Below are 10,478 nucleotides of genomic sequence, written 5' to 3'. Positions count from 1 at the left end.
CTGGGGCCTGCTGGGCATGAGGGGTCTGCACTTCTGCCTGGTTAACTCAGAGGCACGAGGCAGAGTCCAGGCCGGGGGAGTAGGCGGGAGCTATGCTGTAGCTTCCCAGGTGGCACTAGTGGTAAAGAATCCGCCTGCCAGTGCAGGAGATGCAAGAGACGTGGGTTGGATCCCTGGTTGAGGAAGATCCCCTGGAGGAGGGCATGGCAACCCACTCCAGTATTCTTGTCTGGAGAAGCCCATGGACAGAGGAGCCTGGCCCACCAGAACGCATGGGGTCACAAAGAGTCAGACACGATTGAAGTGATTTAGCAGGCTCGGACGCACGCTGTAGCTCAGGAGGGCAGAGGCCGCACACAGAGTCCTCGGAGAGATGAGAGCCAGCCAGTGGGAGCAAACGACAGAGGTTGGCCAGGCCAGCGGGCAGATGCTGGTGGGGCTGGAGGAGGCCAAGGTGCCAGCGTTTCAACCTCCAGTGGGTCCCTCAGGGCAGCTTTTGCATGCTGTGCAGATGAGCAGAGGCCAGTGGAAGCAGGATGAGGCACTGCTCCGGACAGACATCGCTGCGCACACACGGGGCTCGGCCCCAGCACCGGCTCGGGTCTCAGCCGCTTTTCTCCCCTGCGCCCACCCTGGTCCGCGAACAGGACAGGCCTGGCGCATGCGCAAAACGGCCGGGCCCCCGTGGCGTCCACGACTGCACCTGCGGCGTGAGGAGGGCTGGAAGCCCCGGAGACCCCACCCGGGCCCTGTGTGCTCCCAGAGGGCCTGGACTGGGGCCATGCTCTTGGCCCTCCGCCTCCTCCCTGCCTGTTTCTGAGCTACAGAATCTTATCTCTCCCCCACCTTGGGCTCTTAGAGCAAATTCTTCCCTTATCATCTGTGGCAGCCGCCTCTGCTGCAACGTGTCTGGGGTCCCCGGCCCTATTTGTCTAGCCTGTCTGCTGGGTACTCTCCTCTCGAGCGACGCCTGGCTCCCTCGCTCCCTCTTTCAGGCTCTCTTTTTCTCTCCTCTTTTTCTCTCTCTCCTCTTCCAGGGCCCGATCCTGGTTGCTATGGCAACACTGCAGCGGGTACCAGGTGGTGGTTGGGGGCAGGGAGCCGAGAGTGCCGCAGCCTCCGCCATTTCTGATGCCAGGCACCCTCGAGGCGCAGTGGCGGGGGCTCATGGTAGGGGGGCACTCGGGGCCTCCCCAGGCCTCGCAGGTTTCTCCTTGGCCATGGGAGGTGGCGACAGGGGAGGGGTGGGCATGAGAGTGAGGATATAAGGGCATCGTGGCTGGGGGTGGGGAGGATAAAAGGTGAGAAGTCAAGGTGAACAGAAGGATGAGCAGACTGGCAGGAGGCAGGTTTGTAGAGAGCCTGCAGGAATGGACCCCTTCCATGGGAGCTGGGAGTGGGTTGCGGGGTGGGGGTGAGGGGGGGGTCGCTGAAGCTAAGATGAACGCAACTCCAGCTCCTGCTGCCTTGTAGAGAGATGGGCATGACCAGGCCAGGCCTCCCTCAGACTTTGCAGGAGATGAGGGCCTAGCCTAGCTGGGGACAGAATGGTAGCCAGCCCAGAGGAGGCAGGAGTGGGAGCTGGAGGGATGGCGATCCAGGAAAAGGTGGAGAGAGCGATGGGACAGAGAGAGACACGAGATGGAGACAGAGAACCAAGGGAGGAAAATGCTGAGGAGGAACGTTGACAAGAAACCCGGGTGCCAAGGCACCGGTGGTGGCTGGGTTTGCGGCAAGGATGGTGACTAGAAATACAGGAGAAGCAGCAAGGGGACAGACAGAGCCCAGAGTCCAGCGTCACCATCTCCTCTCCCCTGCTCCCAACCCTCTCTACCCCCAACCCAACCAGGATGCAGTTTCCATGACAACCTGGCCGGCCAGAAAGGGGGGCGGGGGACTGCAGAGGAAATTTTCCACATCAGCAGGAAGACAGGAGGATGTGAGGCAGAGAAAGAACAGGCTAGATGGAGGGGGGGGGGTGGCACGCACAACGCAGGGTCCTAGAACCCCAAACCATCTTGCCCACTGTCCCCAGGATCCTCCTTCTGCCCCCACGCAGCACCCCCTCACCCCCACCTTTGGGCCACCGCAGGGAAGGGGGAAGGTTCGGGAGAGGACCGAGGGTCAGAGTCCAAAGATCAGCCGCTGCCCAAACCTCTTGTGTGTGGTGAGAGGGGCAGCAGGCAGCAGAATTCAGACGCAGACCACTGAATTCAAGGGCATGGCCCTCGACAGGGTCCCGAGGAAGGTGGGGATAGTGGGCTACGGCCGCCTCGGTGAGTCCTTGACTGTCTGGGGCCTCTCCCCCAGGTCTCTTTCTGGAGCCTCAAAAGCCTGTGTCCTCCACCAACATTCCTTTCATCTCTGTCTTGATCTGTGGCCTGGCTGATTCTGCCTAAGCATGTTCCACTCCCCACCATGGGGCTCCGGTCCCTCAGGGTCTCTGTCCTCCGACTCTTGATTCTCTGCCCTCCACCTGTTTTTGTGTACCCCCACCCCGGGTCCCTGTCCTCCTCTCTGGGTCCCTGTCCCCCTCTCTCTGGGTCCCTGTCCCCATCTCTCTGGGTCTCTGTCCCCTCTCCCTGAGTCCCTGTCCCCCTCTCTCTGGGTAGGTACATGTGCCCCCTCTGAGTCTCTTTGCTTCTCCCCAGGACAGTCCTTGGTCTCCCACTTGCTGACTCAGGGGCCAGAACTGGGCCTAGAACTTGTTTTTGTCTGGAACCGTGACCCAGGACGAATGGCGGGGAGCATACCCCCTTCCCTCCAGCTCCAGAACCTTGCTGCTCTCGGGGAGAGGTCAGTGACCTCGCCAGCAGGACTCTCTTAAACTCTTATTCTGGCCTCCTTTAGGTGCTGTGTGCTCTCAGGCAAGGCCCTTACCCTCTCTGGTCCTCGCTCACCCAAACGTGAAACAGGACAAGCCTCCATCCTACTTCCCCTCCCAGGCCAGAGTGAAACATGACAGGCCTCCACAGACTCAGGGAACCTGGGGACTAGGGGGAGGTCCAATACCTCTTCAAGGCCTTCCCCGCCTCTCTCCTGTCTCCCAGGCACCCTGACCTTGTGGTGGAAGTGGCCCATCCGAAAATAATCCAGGAATCTGGGGCAGAAATCCTGCGCTATGCCAATCTCCTGGTGAGCCCCGCCTCTTCCGCCTTGACGCCACCCAACCCTAAAGTGGGATCCATCTCCTGACCTCAGCTCCCCACTTCATCTGCCCCAGGTGGGGTCCCCCTCAGCCCTGGCTGACCAGGCCACAGAGCGGCAGCTCCTGGAAGCCTCACATCGCTGGGGCCACGCTGTGTTCGTGGCCCGGGGGGCTCTGTGGGGCGCGGAGGACATCACCAGATTGGACGAAGCCGGGGGCCTCCAGGTGAGTGCCCGGGGCACTCCCCGGGAATGAGAGGCGGCCAACAGGCACACCCAGGCTCCCTGACCCCAGCTCTCACTTCCAGAGCCTCCGTGTCACCATGGCCACACACCCTGATGGCTTCCGGCTCGAGGGACCCCTGGCTACAATGCGCAGTACCGGGCCTCGCGCTGTGCTCTATGAAGGCCCTGTTCGCGGGCTTTGCCCCCACGCCCCCCGAAACTCCAACACCATGGCGGCGGCTGCCCTGGCCGCCCCCAGCCTGGGCTTCGACCGTGTGATCGGGGTGCTTGTGGCTGATTTCAGGTGAGCGGAGCTGAGTAGAGGTCTGGGCTGGGGCCAGGCCAGCTAGACTGACCACCCTGCTTGCCCCAGCCTCAAGAACATGCACGTGGTGGATGTGGAGCTGAGCGGACCCCCGGGCCCCACAGGCCAAAGCTTCGCTGTGCACACACACAGAGAGAACCCCGCAGAGCCAGGCGCTGTCACCGGCTCTGCCACCGTCACCACCTTCTGGCGCAGCCTCGTGGGTACGGCCAGGCTCCTCCTGGGCACTAGCGGCCCCTCTCCCCAAGCCCCAGGCGGAGCTTGAGTCTCAGGCTTTCTGAGTCTGCAGTTCTGATTCCGTCTCTGTCGACTGATCTTTATTTCTGAGTCTCCTGAACCTTCTTCTCCACGACGTTGTCTTTATAGATCTCTCTCTCTCTCCAAGTCTCCTCTCCCAGACTCCGTGTCCCTGTCTCTCGGGGACTCTAGCATATATGTGTCTCTCTCCACCTGCCAGGTGTCTATCCCTATTCCTCTAGGTTTTGGCCCCCCTCTCTGGGTCTCTGTTCCCCTCTGAGTCTCAGTCCCTCCCTCTAGGTCTTTCTCCGTCCCCACAGTGGTCTGTTCCTTCTTCCAGGTGTCTGTCACTCCTCACCTCTCTGTCTTAGCCTTTCATTCCCCGTATCTCCCCCGCAGGCTGCTGCCAGCTCCCCTCCAAGCCGGGGATCCATCTCTGCTGAGAAGCCTCCCCCTTCCCAAGAGGACTTCCTCATCTCATTATTTACCTCCCACCACCACCGACCCACTGCTGCCCTGGCCTCAGTGTCCCCAGACATCCCTCTGGTCTCAGTAAACATTGGAGGCTCTTCTCCCTGCGTGGTCTGGTGTTTGATCACTTTCCCTTCCGTGACATCACGCTGCGTCGTCACGCTAGGCATGACGCCAGCCCAGGGAACGGACGTACAGGGAAGTAACACCCCTAGAAGCTATCGCGAGAGCCTCCTCACTACGTTTCCCAGAAGCTTCGGAGCTGCAGGAGGCGTGGAACTGTGAGAAGGAGAGGACCGATTTAGGGCACATTTCCGAGACTCTTCGAAGGGCCGACGGAAGTTGTAGTCCTGGGTTCTCGGGGCGACAGCGGACTTCCGGGCCACGCTTCCCGGACGTTCCACGAGGAGCTCTCGCTCTCGCCGGAGTCGCCGGGAATCGTAGTCCGGCTCGCGGGGGCCGCCGGGAGCTGTAGTCCGTCCCACCTGCCCAGTCAGCGCGGTGCCGCCCGCCCTGCGCTCTCGGAGCCCGGAGCCGCCGCCCAGGGGGATGCGGGAGCCCCCGGTTTGGGGGAACAGAGAGGCAGGCGGGGTGAGGGGCATTTCCAGGCAGCGGAGCGGGCGAGCGCCATGGTTGGGGTACAGGTCGGGGAGACAGCTCTGTTACTCGGTGTCCGGGGAGGGGGCCCTGTTGCCAGGTGACAGGAGGAGAGAACTCTGTTGGTTGGTGACAGGGGAGGGGAGTCTTCTGTTGCTAGGCGACCAGAAGAGACCCTGTTACCTAGAGACGGGGAGGAGGCTTCCTCTATTGCTAAGTAACCAGAGGAGAGCCTGGTTACCTAGTAGGGGGCTTGGGGGGCGGGGGGAGAGGAGGCTCCTCTGTTGCTAGGTAACCAGAGAGGAGGCCTGTTACCTAGGGACAGGGGAGGGGAGTTCTCTGTTGCTAGGTGACCACCACAGGGACCCATTCACTTAGGGATGTGGCGGGGGCGGGGGCGGGGGCGGGGGTGGGGCGTGGGGGGCGGGGGGAGTGGTCCTCTGTTGCTAAGCGAGAGAAGAGAGAGCTTTTTTCCTAGAAATAGGGAATGGAGGTACTCTGTTGCCAGGAGATCGCCAGAGTCAGGGGCCCCTCAGGCTGCCCGAGCCCCGACTCAATGACGGTGGCCCTGAGGGCCTGCTGGCAGGTTGGGCTTCCAGATCCCAGACTCCTAAGCACCTTCTCCCCCCACCCCTCCAAGCAGGAGCCGAGGACGGCATGTCCCAGGCCCCAGGAGCTCAGCCAAGCCCGCCCTCCGTGTACCACGAACGGCAACGCCTGGAGCTCTGTGCCGTGCACGCCCTCAACAACGTCCTGCAGCAGCAGCTCTTCAGCCAGGAGGCTGCCGATGAGATCTGCAAGAGGTGACCATCACCCACCCCAACCCCTGGAGAAGCAGGGCTCATGGAGGCGGGGACACCCACCTGGGTCTCGGAGCAAAGCAAGGCCCGGGGCACAGCCCTGCGGCTTTCTGCTGCCCCATCCCCTGCCCGGCTGGACTCCGGGACTCAGAAACCAAGATGTTACCCAGGCGTCTGCTCACCCCGCTGACCTCAGCCCCTGACCAGGCCTCAGCCTTTTACCTAGGCCCTCATCCTCACTCTCTTCCCACCTCCCAGCTTCTGGTTTATCTCCTTCAGTCCCGGCTACACAAGGCTCCAACACTGCACCTGCCCCTCCCCAACTCCCAGGGCTCCCCCAGCACCCCTGGCAGAAGCCGCAGGCTCCGCCCCCAGCCTGATAACCAAAACCCTGTGTGCTGTGGTCCCCACCCGTCTCTGCAGCTTCTTATCTCACTGCTTGCTTCCAGACAAATGCCCTCTAGTCTCTGAATGAGCCCCACATGGTGCCTCTGGGCCTTTGCACAGGCTGTTCTTTCTGCCTGGCACGGCTCTCTCTTCTTGGCAGCCTGGAGTGTGCTGCCTCACTATTCAGTATTTCAAACATCACTTCTTTGTTATCTCTCTGCCTGAGCCCCTCCTCTCTGGCCCCACTGCCTTCTGGACCCTCCCCTCAGCCTTCAGTCTCTCCCCTCCAGTCAGTCCCCCGTGTGATCCTACGCCCCGAGACGACCCTTTCTCCCCATCTCTTGCTCACAGCCCTCCCATGCCTCCGCCCCTGCCATCCTCAGGCCAGTCCCAGGCCCTCAGACTGATTATTTTAGAATGTATTCATCCCCTCCCATCATTCAGAACAGGAATCAATCAACTCTTTCATAGCTCAGCCATGCTGGAGACTCAGAGATGAGTCCACTGTGAGCCCCTGCCCTAAGGGAAGCCAGGGAAACAGATACACAGAGAAAGAATACACAGCTTTCCCCCTCTCCGGCCCCTCCCCCTGCCTTGCCCCCCAAAGGCCCGGAGACATAACAAAGTTGCCTTTGTCTCAAGGAGGCGGGGCCCAGAGACAAGTGGGCTGGGGGACAGCTGGAGAGAAGGCGGGGGGCAGGAGCACAGGAGATGTGCTGGGTCAGGTGGCTGCAAGGAATGGGGTGGGCATGGAGCCAGGAGGCCAGCAGGGCCCAGATCCTGCCAGGGACGCCTGGGGGCTGGGGTTCTCTCCTGGGGTGACGAGGGTGCCAGGGACGGCTGGGGCAAGGGCAGTGCTGGGTGTAGAAGGAGCCCCCAGGAGGGGTGAGATTGGAAGCTGGTGAGGGTCCAGGAGGAGGGCAAGGCCTGAGCAGAGCTGTGGGTGGGGGACAGGGTCTACTTCGCTGAAGACAGGATGAGAGAGTCGGGGGACAGGAGGAACATGGCTGGGGGTAGTGAGTCGGCACAGGGTTGAAGAGAGGGAAGAGTCCCATGGTGGGGTGACTCACGTACCCTGGGACGCTATGGCCCTGTGGTGGAGGGGGAGGCCTTCTCAGGAACCCCCAACTCAGGAGGCCCTGACCACCTCCCACTCAGGTTGGCCCCAGACTCCCGGCTGAACCCCCATCGCAGCCTCCTGGGCACCGGCAACTACGACGTCAACGTGATCATGGCTGCCCTGCAGGGGCAGGGCCTGGCTGCCGTGTGGTGGGACCGAAGGAGGTGCGGCCATAATGCTGCGTCATTATGGGGGTGGGTGCGGGGGGACGGTGGCTGCTGGGGCACGAAGCAGGGGGAGGGGACAGTGGATGGGAAGGAGGAAGAAGGGGCAGATGGGTGGAGGGTTTGCAGCGGTTGATAACGGGTGGCTGGCCCACTGAGGGCTCAGGAGGTAGTAGAGGGACAGTCAGGGCGTGAGCTGATGGATAGATGATAGGCAGATTGATGGGTAAGTGGACGGTGAATGGGTAGGTTGGGTGATGGGATATATGAATGCGTGGGTGGTTGAGTGAATGAAAGATAGATAAAGGATGGATCATTGATACGTGTGACGTGCTCAGTCAGCCGTATCCAACTCTGCGACCCCATGGACTGTAGCCTGCCATGCTCCTCTGTTCATGGAATGTTCCAGGCAAGAGTAATGGAGTGGGTTGCCATTTCCTGCTCCAGGCCAACCCAGGGATCGAACCCGCATCTCTTGCGTCCCCTGCATTGGCAGGCAGATTCTTTACCCCTGAGCCACCTGGGAAGCCCTCAGTTGATAGGCAGTGGATACCAAACATCCAAGATGGTCGGTTGGATGGACGGATGGAAAGAGCAGATGAAGAGTTGGGTGGGTGGTGGAGGAGATGTTGGGCTGCCAGCTGGCTGGCTGCAGGTTGATTGCATTGGTAGGTGAATGAGTGGGTCAAGGAAGAGCATGGATGGTGGGTGACTGTTCTATGGCTAGGAGGCTTGGATGGGTGGGTGGTGCATAATGAATAGATGATGGGTAGAATCAGCGGTAGATGCGTCAGGAGTGGATGGGGAGAGTGGATGGTAGAGTTGTTGGGCAGGTGGTGCTTGGGGCTTGGCTGGGTGGGTGCATGATGCATGGGTAACAAATGGTCAGGCGGATGAGGGTGAAGGGTGGCTTGTTGGGTGGGTGGCTGACTGGGAGGTCTGGGTGAGTGGCAGCAGGGTAAGTGGAAGGAAGCAAAGGGTGGGCTGATGGAGGCGAGTCCCTGGGTGGGCTCCGGCGGGCACCCGCCCAGGCTCGGGGCTCTGACGGCGCGTCCCCGCCCGGCCCGCAGGCCCCTGTCCCAGCTGGCGCTGCCCCGGGTACTGGGGCTGATCCTGAACCTGCCGTCGCCCGTCTCGCTGGGGCTGCTGTCCCTGCCCCTGCGCCGGCGGCACTGGGTGGCCCTGCGCCAGGTGGACGGCGTCTACTACAACCTGGATTCCAAGCTGCGGGCGCCCGAGGTGCTGGGCGACGAGGACGGCGTCAGGTGAGGGGTGGGGGGCGCGGCTCCAGGGCCGGGGGCCATGGGGATGCGGCCTGTCCCCCGCTCCACACCCAACCCACCCCAGGCCTCAGCCTCCTCGTGTCTGCGCACAGGGCCTTCCTGGCGGCCGCGCTGGCTCAAGGTTTGTGCGAGGTGCTGCTGGTGGTAACCAAGGAGGTGGAGGAGCAGGGCTCCTGGCTGCAGGCAGACTGACCCCAGGAGGAGGGGCCCACGGCTGCCCGCCCGGAGCGGCCCCCGAGACCAGCCTTCCGAGCAAGCGCCGGGGCCGGGGCAGGACACCTCGTGGACTCAGCGGAGGCCCCGCCCCTGCCCCGTACGCCCCGCCCCTGCCCGGCCTCCTGCCGCTGCTGCCTCAATAAACCCGGTAATTTGCTCCCGGCCTGGCCCGTGTCTCACCTGGGACCCCTCTCCTTCAGTTTATCAGAGAGACCTAAGCGGGTTAGGCTACCTCCTGCGACGCACTCACCTCTCAGGACGTCGGTTTCCTCATGTGGGTGGGGCGGGGACGCACAGGGGAAAAGCAATGCAATCCTTACCCTCTGAAGGCCCGAGGGGGAGACTAGGAACAAACAAATCGGTGCAGGCCAGAGAGTACGGGGAGATGAGCCCCACGAAGAAGGCGAGGGTTGACTTCTCAACGCCCAGCTTGTCCACCAACTGGCAGTCGTGGCCCCAAAAGACATCTCCGACCTCATCCAGGAACCTGTGAGTCTGGCTAATCCGCAGACCTCAAAGGCGGGAAATTGTCCTGCGTGGTCTGGGTCAGCCCAATATGATCCCGAGCATCCTTAAAAGTGAAGGAGGCAGTGGGACTTTCCTGGTGGTGGTGAAGTATGGTTAAGACTCTGCGCTTCCACTGCGGGGTTGGGGTTGGTTCAGTACCTAGTTGGGGAACTAAGATTCCACACACGGTGCAGTGCAGCCAAAAAAATTTAAAAAAAAAAAATGGAAGAGAGGCAGGAGAGGAGAATCACAGAAAGACGGGTGATGAAGATGCTATATGGGAGGCTTGCGGTGGGGGCTGGGGGTGTCTGAAGACAAGGGGGGGTCACGAGCCAGGAAACAGGCAGCCTCTAGGAGCTGGAAGTGTGAAAATAAAAGTGTTAGTCATGTCCCATGGACTGCAGCCTGCTGGGCTCCTCTGTCCCTAGAATTCTCCAGGCAAGAAAACTGGAGTGGGTGGCTGGTTCCTCCGCCAGGGGATCTCCCCGGCCCAGGGATCGAACCTGGGTCTCCCTCATTGCGGGCAGATTCTTAACTGATTGAGCTGAGGGGTCTTGGGCAAGGCTGGCTCTAGGAAGGCTGGGGGTGGGGGGATCTCCAGGGAGCCAGTGGGAAGGGGCTATTCCAGAATTAGAAACAGCCCCCAAGGAGACCTGGAATGTTAAGGGAGGAGATTTCTCCTGTATCTGTCTGAGGAGGTGATTAGAGATAAGGGTAGATCCTGGCAGGCCCACTGCCCACAGGGCCTCCGAGAGCAGCTGGACTTGACCCAGGGCGAGGCTGTGAGCAGGGGTTGGGCAGATCGGTCCTGGATACAGAAAGACTTCTCTGGGGCCACATGGGGGCAGGCTGGAGGCCCAGGAGGAGGCTCCTCCCCGTGGGAGGAGACGAGGCTGAGCCAGGACCCTGAGGGCAGAACAGAAGTGACAAGAGGGTCAGGGCACCCTCTGGGGGTGAGGGAGTGGGCAGGGAAGGAGGGACCCCGGGGTCTGGCCCTGG

The 10,478-nt window shown here is 61.6% G+C and overlaps 2 protein-coding genes across 5 annotated transcripts; both read left to right on the top strand.

Annotated features, from left to right (window-relative positions):
* The first annotated feature begins 2,151 nt into the window (after positions 1-2,151).
* Positions 2,152-4,506, top strand: ASPDH (aspartate dehydrogenase domain containing). Of its 3 annotated transcripts, XM_005219510.5 has the most exons (7): positions 2,152-2,276; positions 2,652-2,796; positions 3,051-3,135; positions 3,224-3,373; positions 3,456-3,676; positions 3,746-3,900; positions 4,334-4,506. In XM_005219510.5, exons 1-7 carry the CDS (start codon positions 2,222-2,224, stop codon positions 4,375-4,377), a joined length of 855 nt encoding a protein of 284 aa, XP_005219567.4. In that variant the 5' UTR covers positions 2,152-2,221; the 3' UTR covers positions 4,378-4,506. The 3 variants fall into 3 exon arrangements, with proteins under 3 accessions (XP_005219567.4, XP_024834516.2, XP_024834515.2); XM_024978748.2 differs by lacking the exon at positions 3,746-3,900; XM_024978747.2 differs by having other exon boundaries at positions 3,746-4,506.
* Positions 4,507-4,876: 370 nt separating this feature from the next.
* On the top strand, positions 4,877-9,129 carry JOSD2 (Josephin domain containing 2). Of its 2 annotated transcripts, none has more exons than XM_003587284.6 (5): positions 4,877-4,996; positions 5,646-5,805; positions 7,348-7,473; positions 8,544-8,738; positions 8,849-9,129. In XM_003587284.6, exons 2-5 carry the CDS (start codon positions 5,660-5,662, stop codon positions 8,946-8,948), a joined length of 567 nt encoding a protein of 188 aa, XP_003587332.1. In that variant the 5' UTR covers positions 4,877-4,996; positions 5,646-5,659; the 3' UTR covers positions 8,949-9,129. The 2 variants fall into 2 exon arrangements, with proteins under 2 accessions (XP_003587332.1, XP_010813542.1); XM_010815240.4 differs by having other exon boundaries at positions 5,643-5,805.
* Positions 9,130-10,478: the final 1,349 nt, after the last annotated feature.

The sequence above is a fragment of the Bos taurus genome, chromosome 18 (assembly GCF_002263795.3).
Source record: "Bos taurus isolate L1 Dominette 01449 registration number 42190680 breed Hereford chromosome 18, ARS-UCD2.0, whole genome shotgun sequence".
NCBI lineage: Eukaryota > Metazoa > Chordata > Mammalia > Artiodactyla > Bovidae > Bos > Bos taurus.
Note: the sequence above shows the minus strand (reverse complement) of the source record. Positions and strands in the feature narration are given on the sequence as shown.

Bases quoted from the DNA above. Each gene is read 5' to 3' on its own strand.
- JOSD2 (XM_003587284.6), top strand. From the start codon at position 5,660: ATGTCCCAGGCCCCAGGAGCTCAGCCAAGCCCGCCCTCCGTGTACCAC. The intron at 5,806-7,347 runs GTGACCATCACC...CCTCCCACTCAG, and splicing joins GCCGATGAGATCTGCAAGAG to GTTGGCCCCAGACTCCCGGC. The intron at 7,474-8,543 runs GTGCGGCCATAA...CCCGGCCCGCAG, and splicing joins GTGTGGTGGGACCGAAGGAG to GCCCCTGTCCCAGCTGGCGC.
- ASPDH (XM_024978747.2), top strand. From the start codon at position 2,222: ATGGCCCTCGACAGGGTCCCGAGGAAGGTGGGGATAGTGGGCTACGGC. The intron at 2,277-2,651 runs GTGAGTCCTTGA...GCTTCTCCCCAG, and splicing joins AGTGGGCTACGGCCGCCTCG to GACAGTCCTTGGTCTCCCAC. The intron at 3,677-3,745 runs GTGAGCGGAGCT...TGCTTGCCCCAG, and splicing joins GTGCTTGTGGCTGATTTCAG to CCTCAAGAACATGCACGTGG.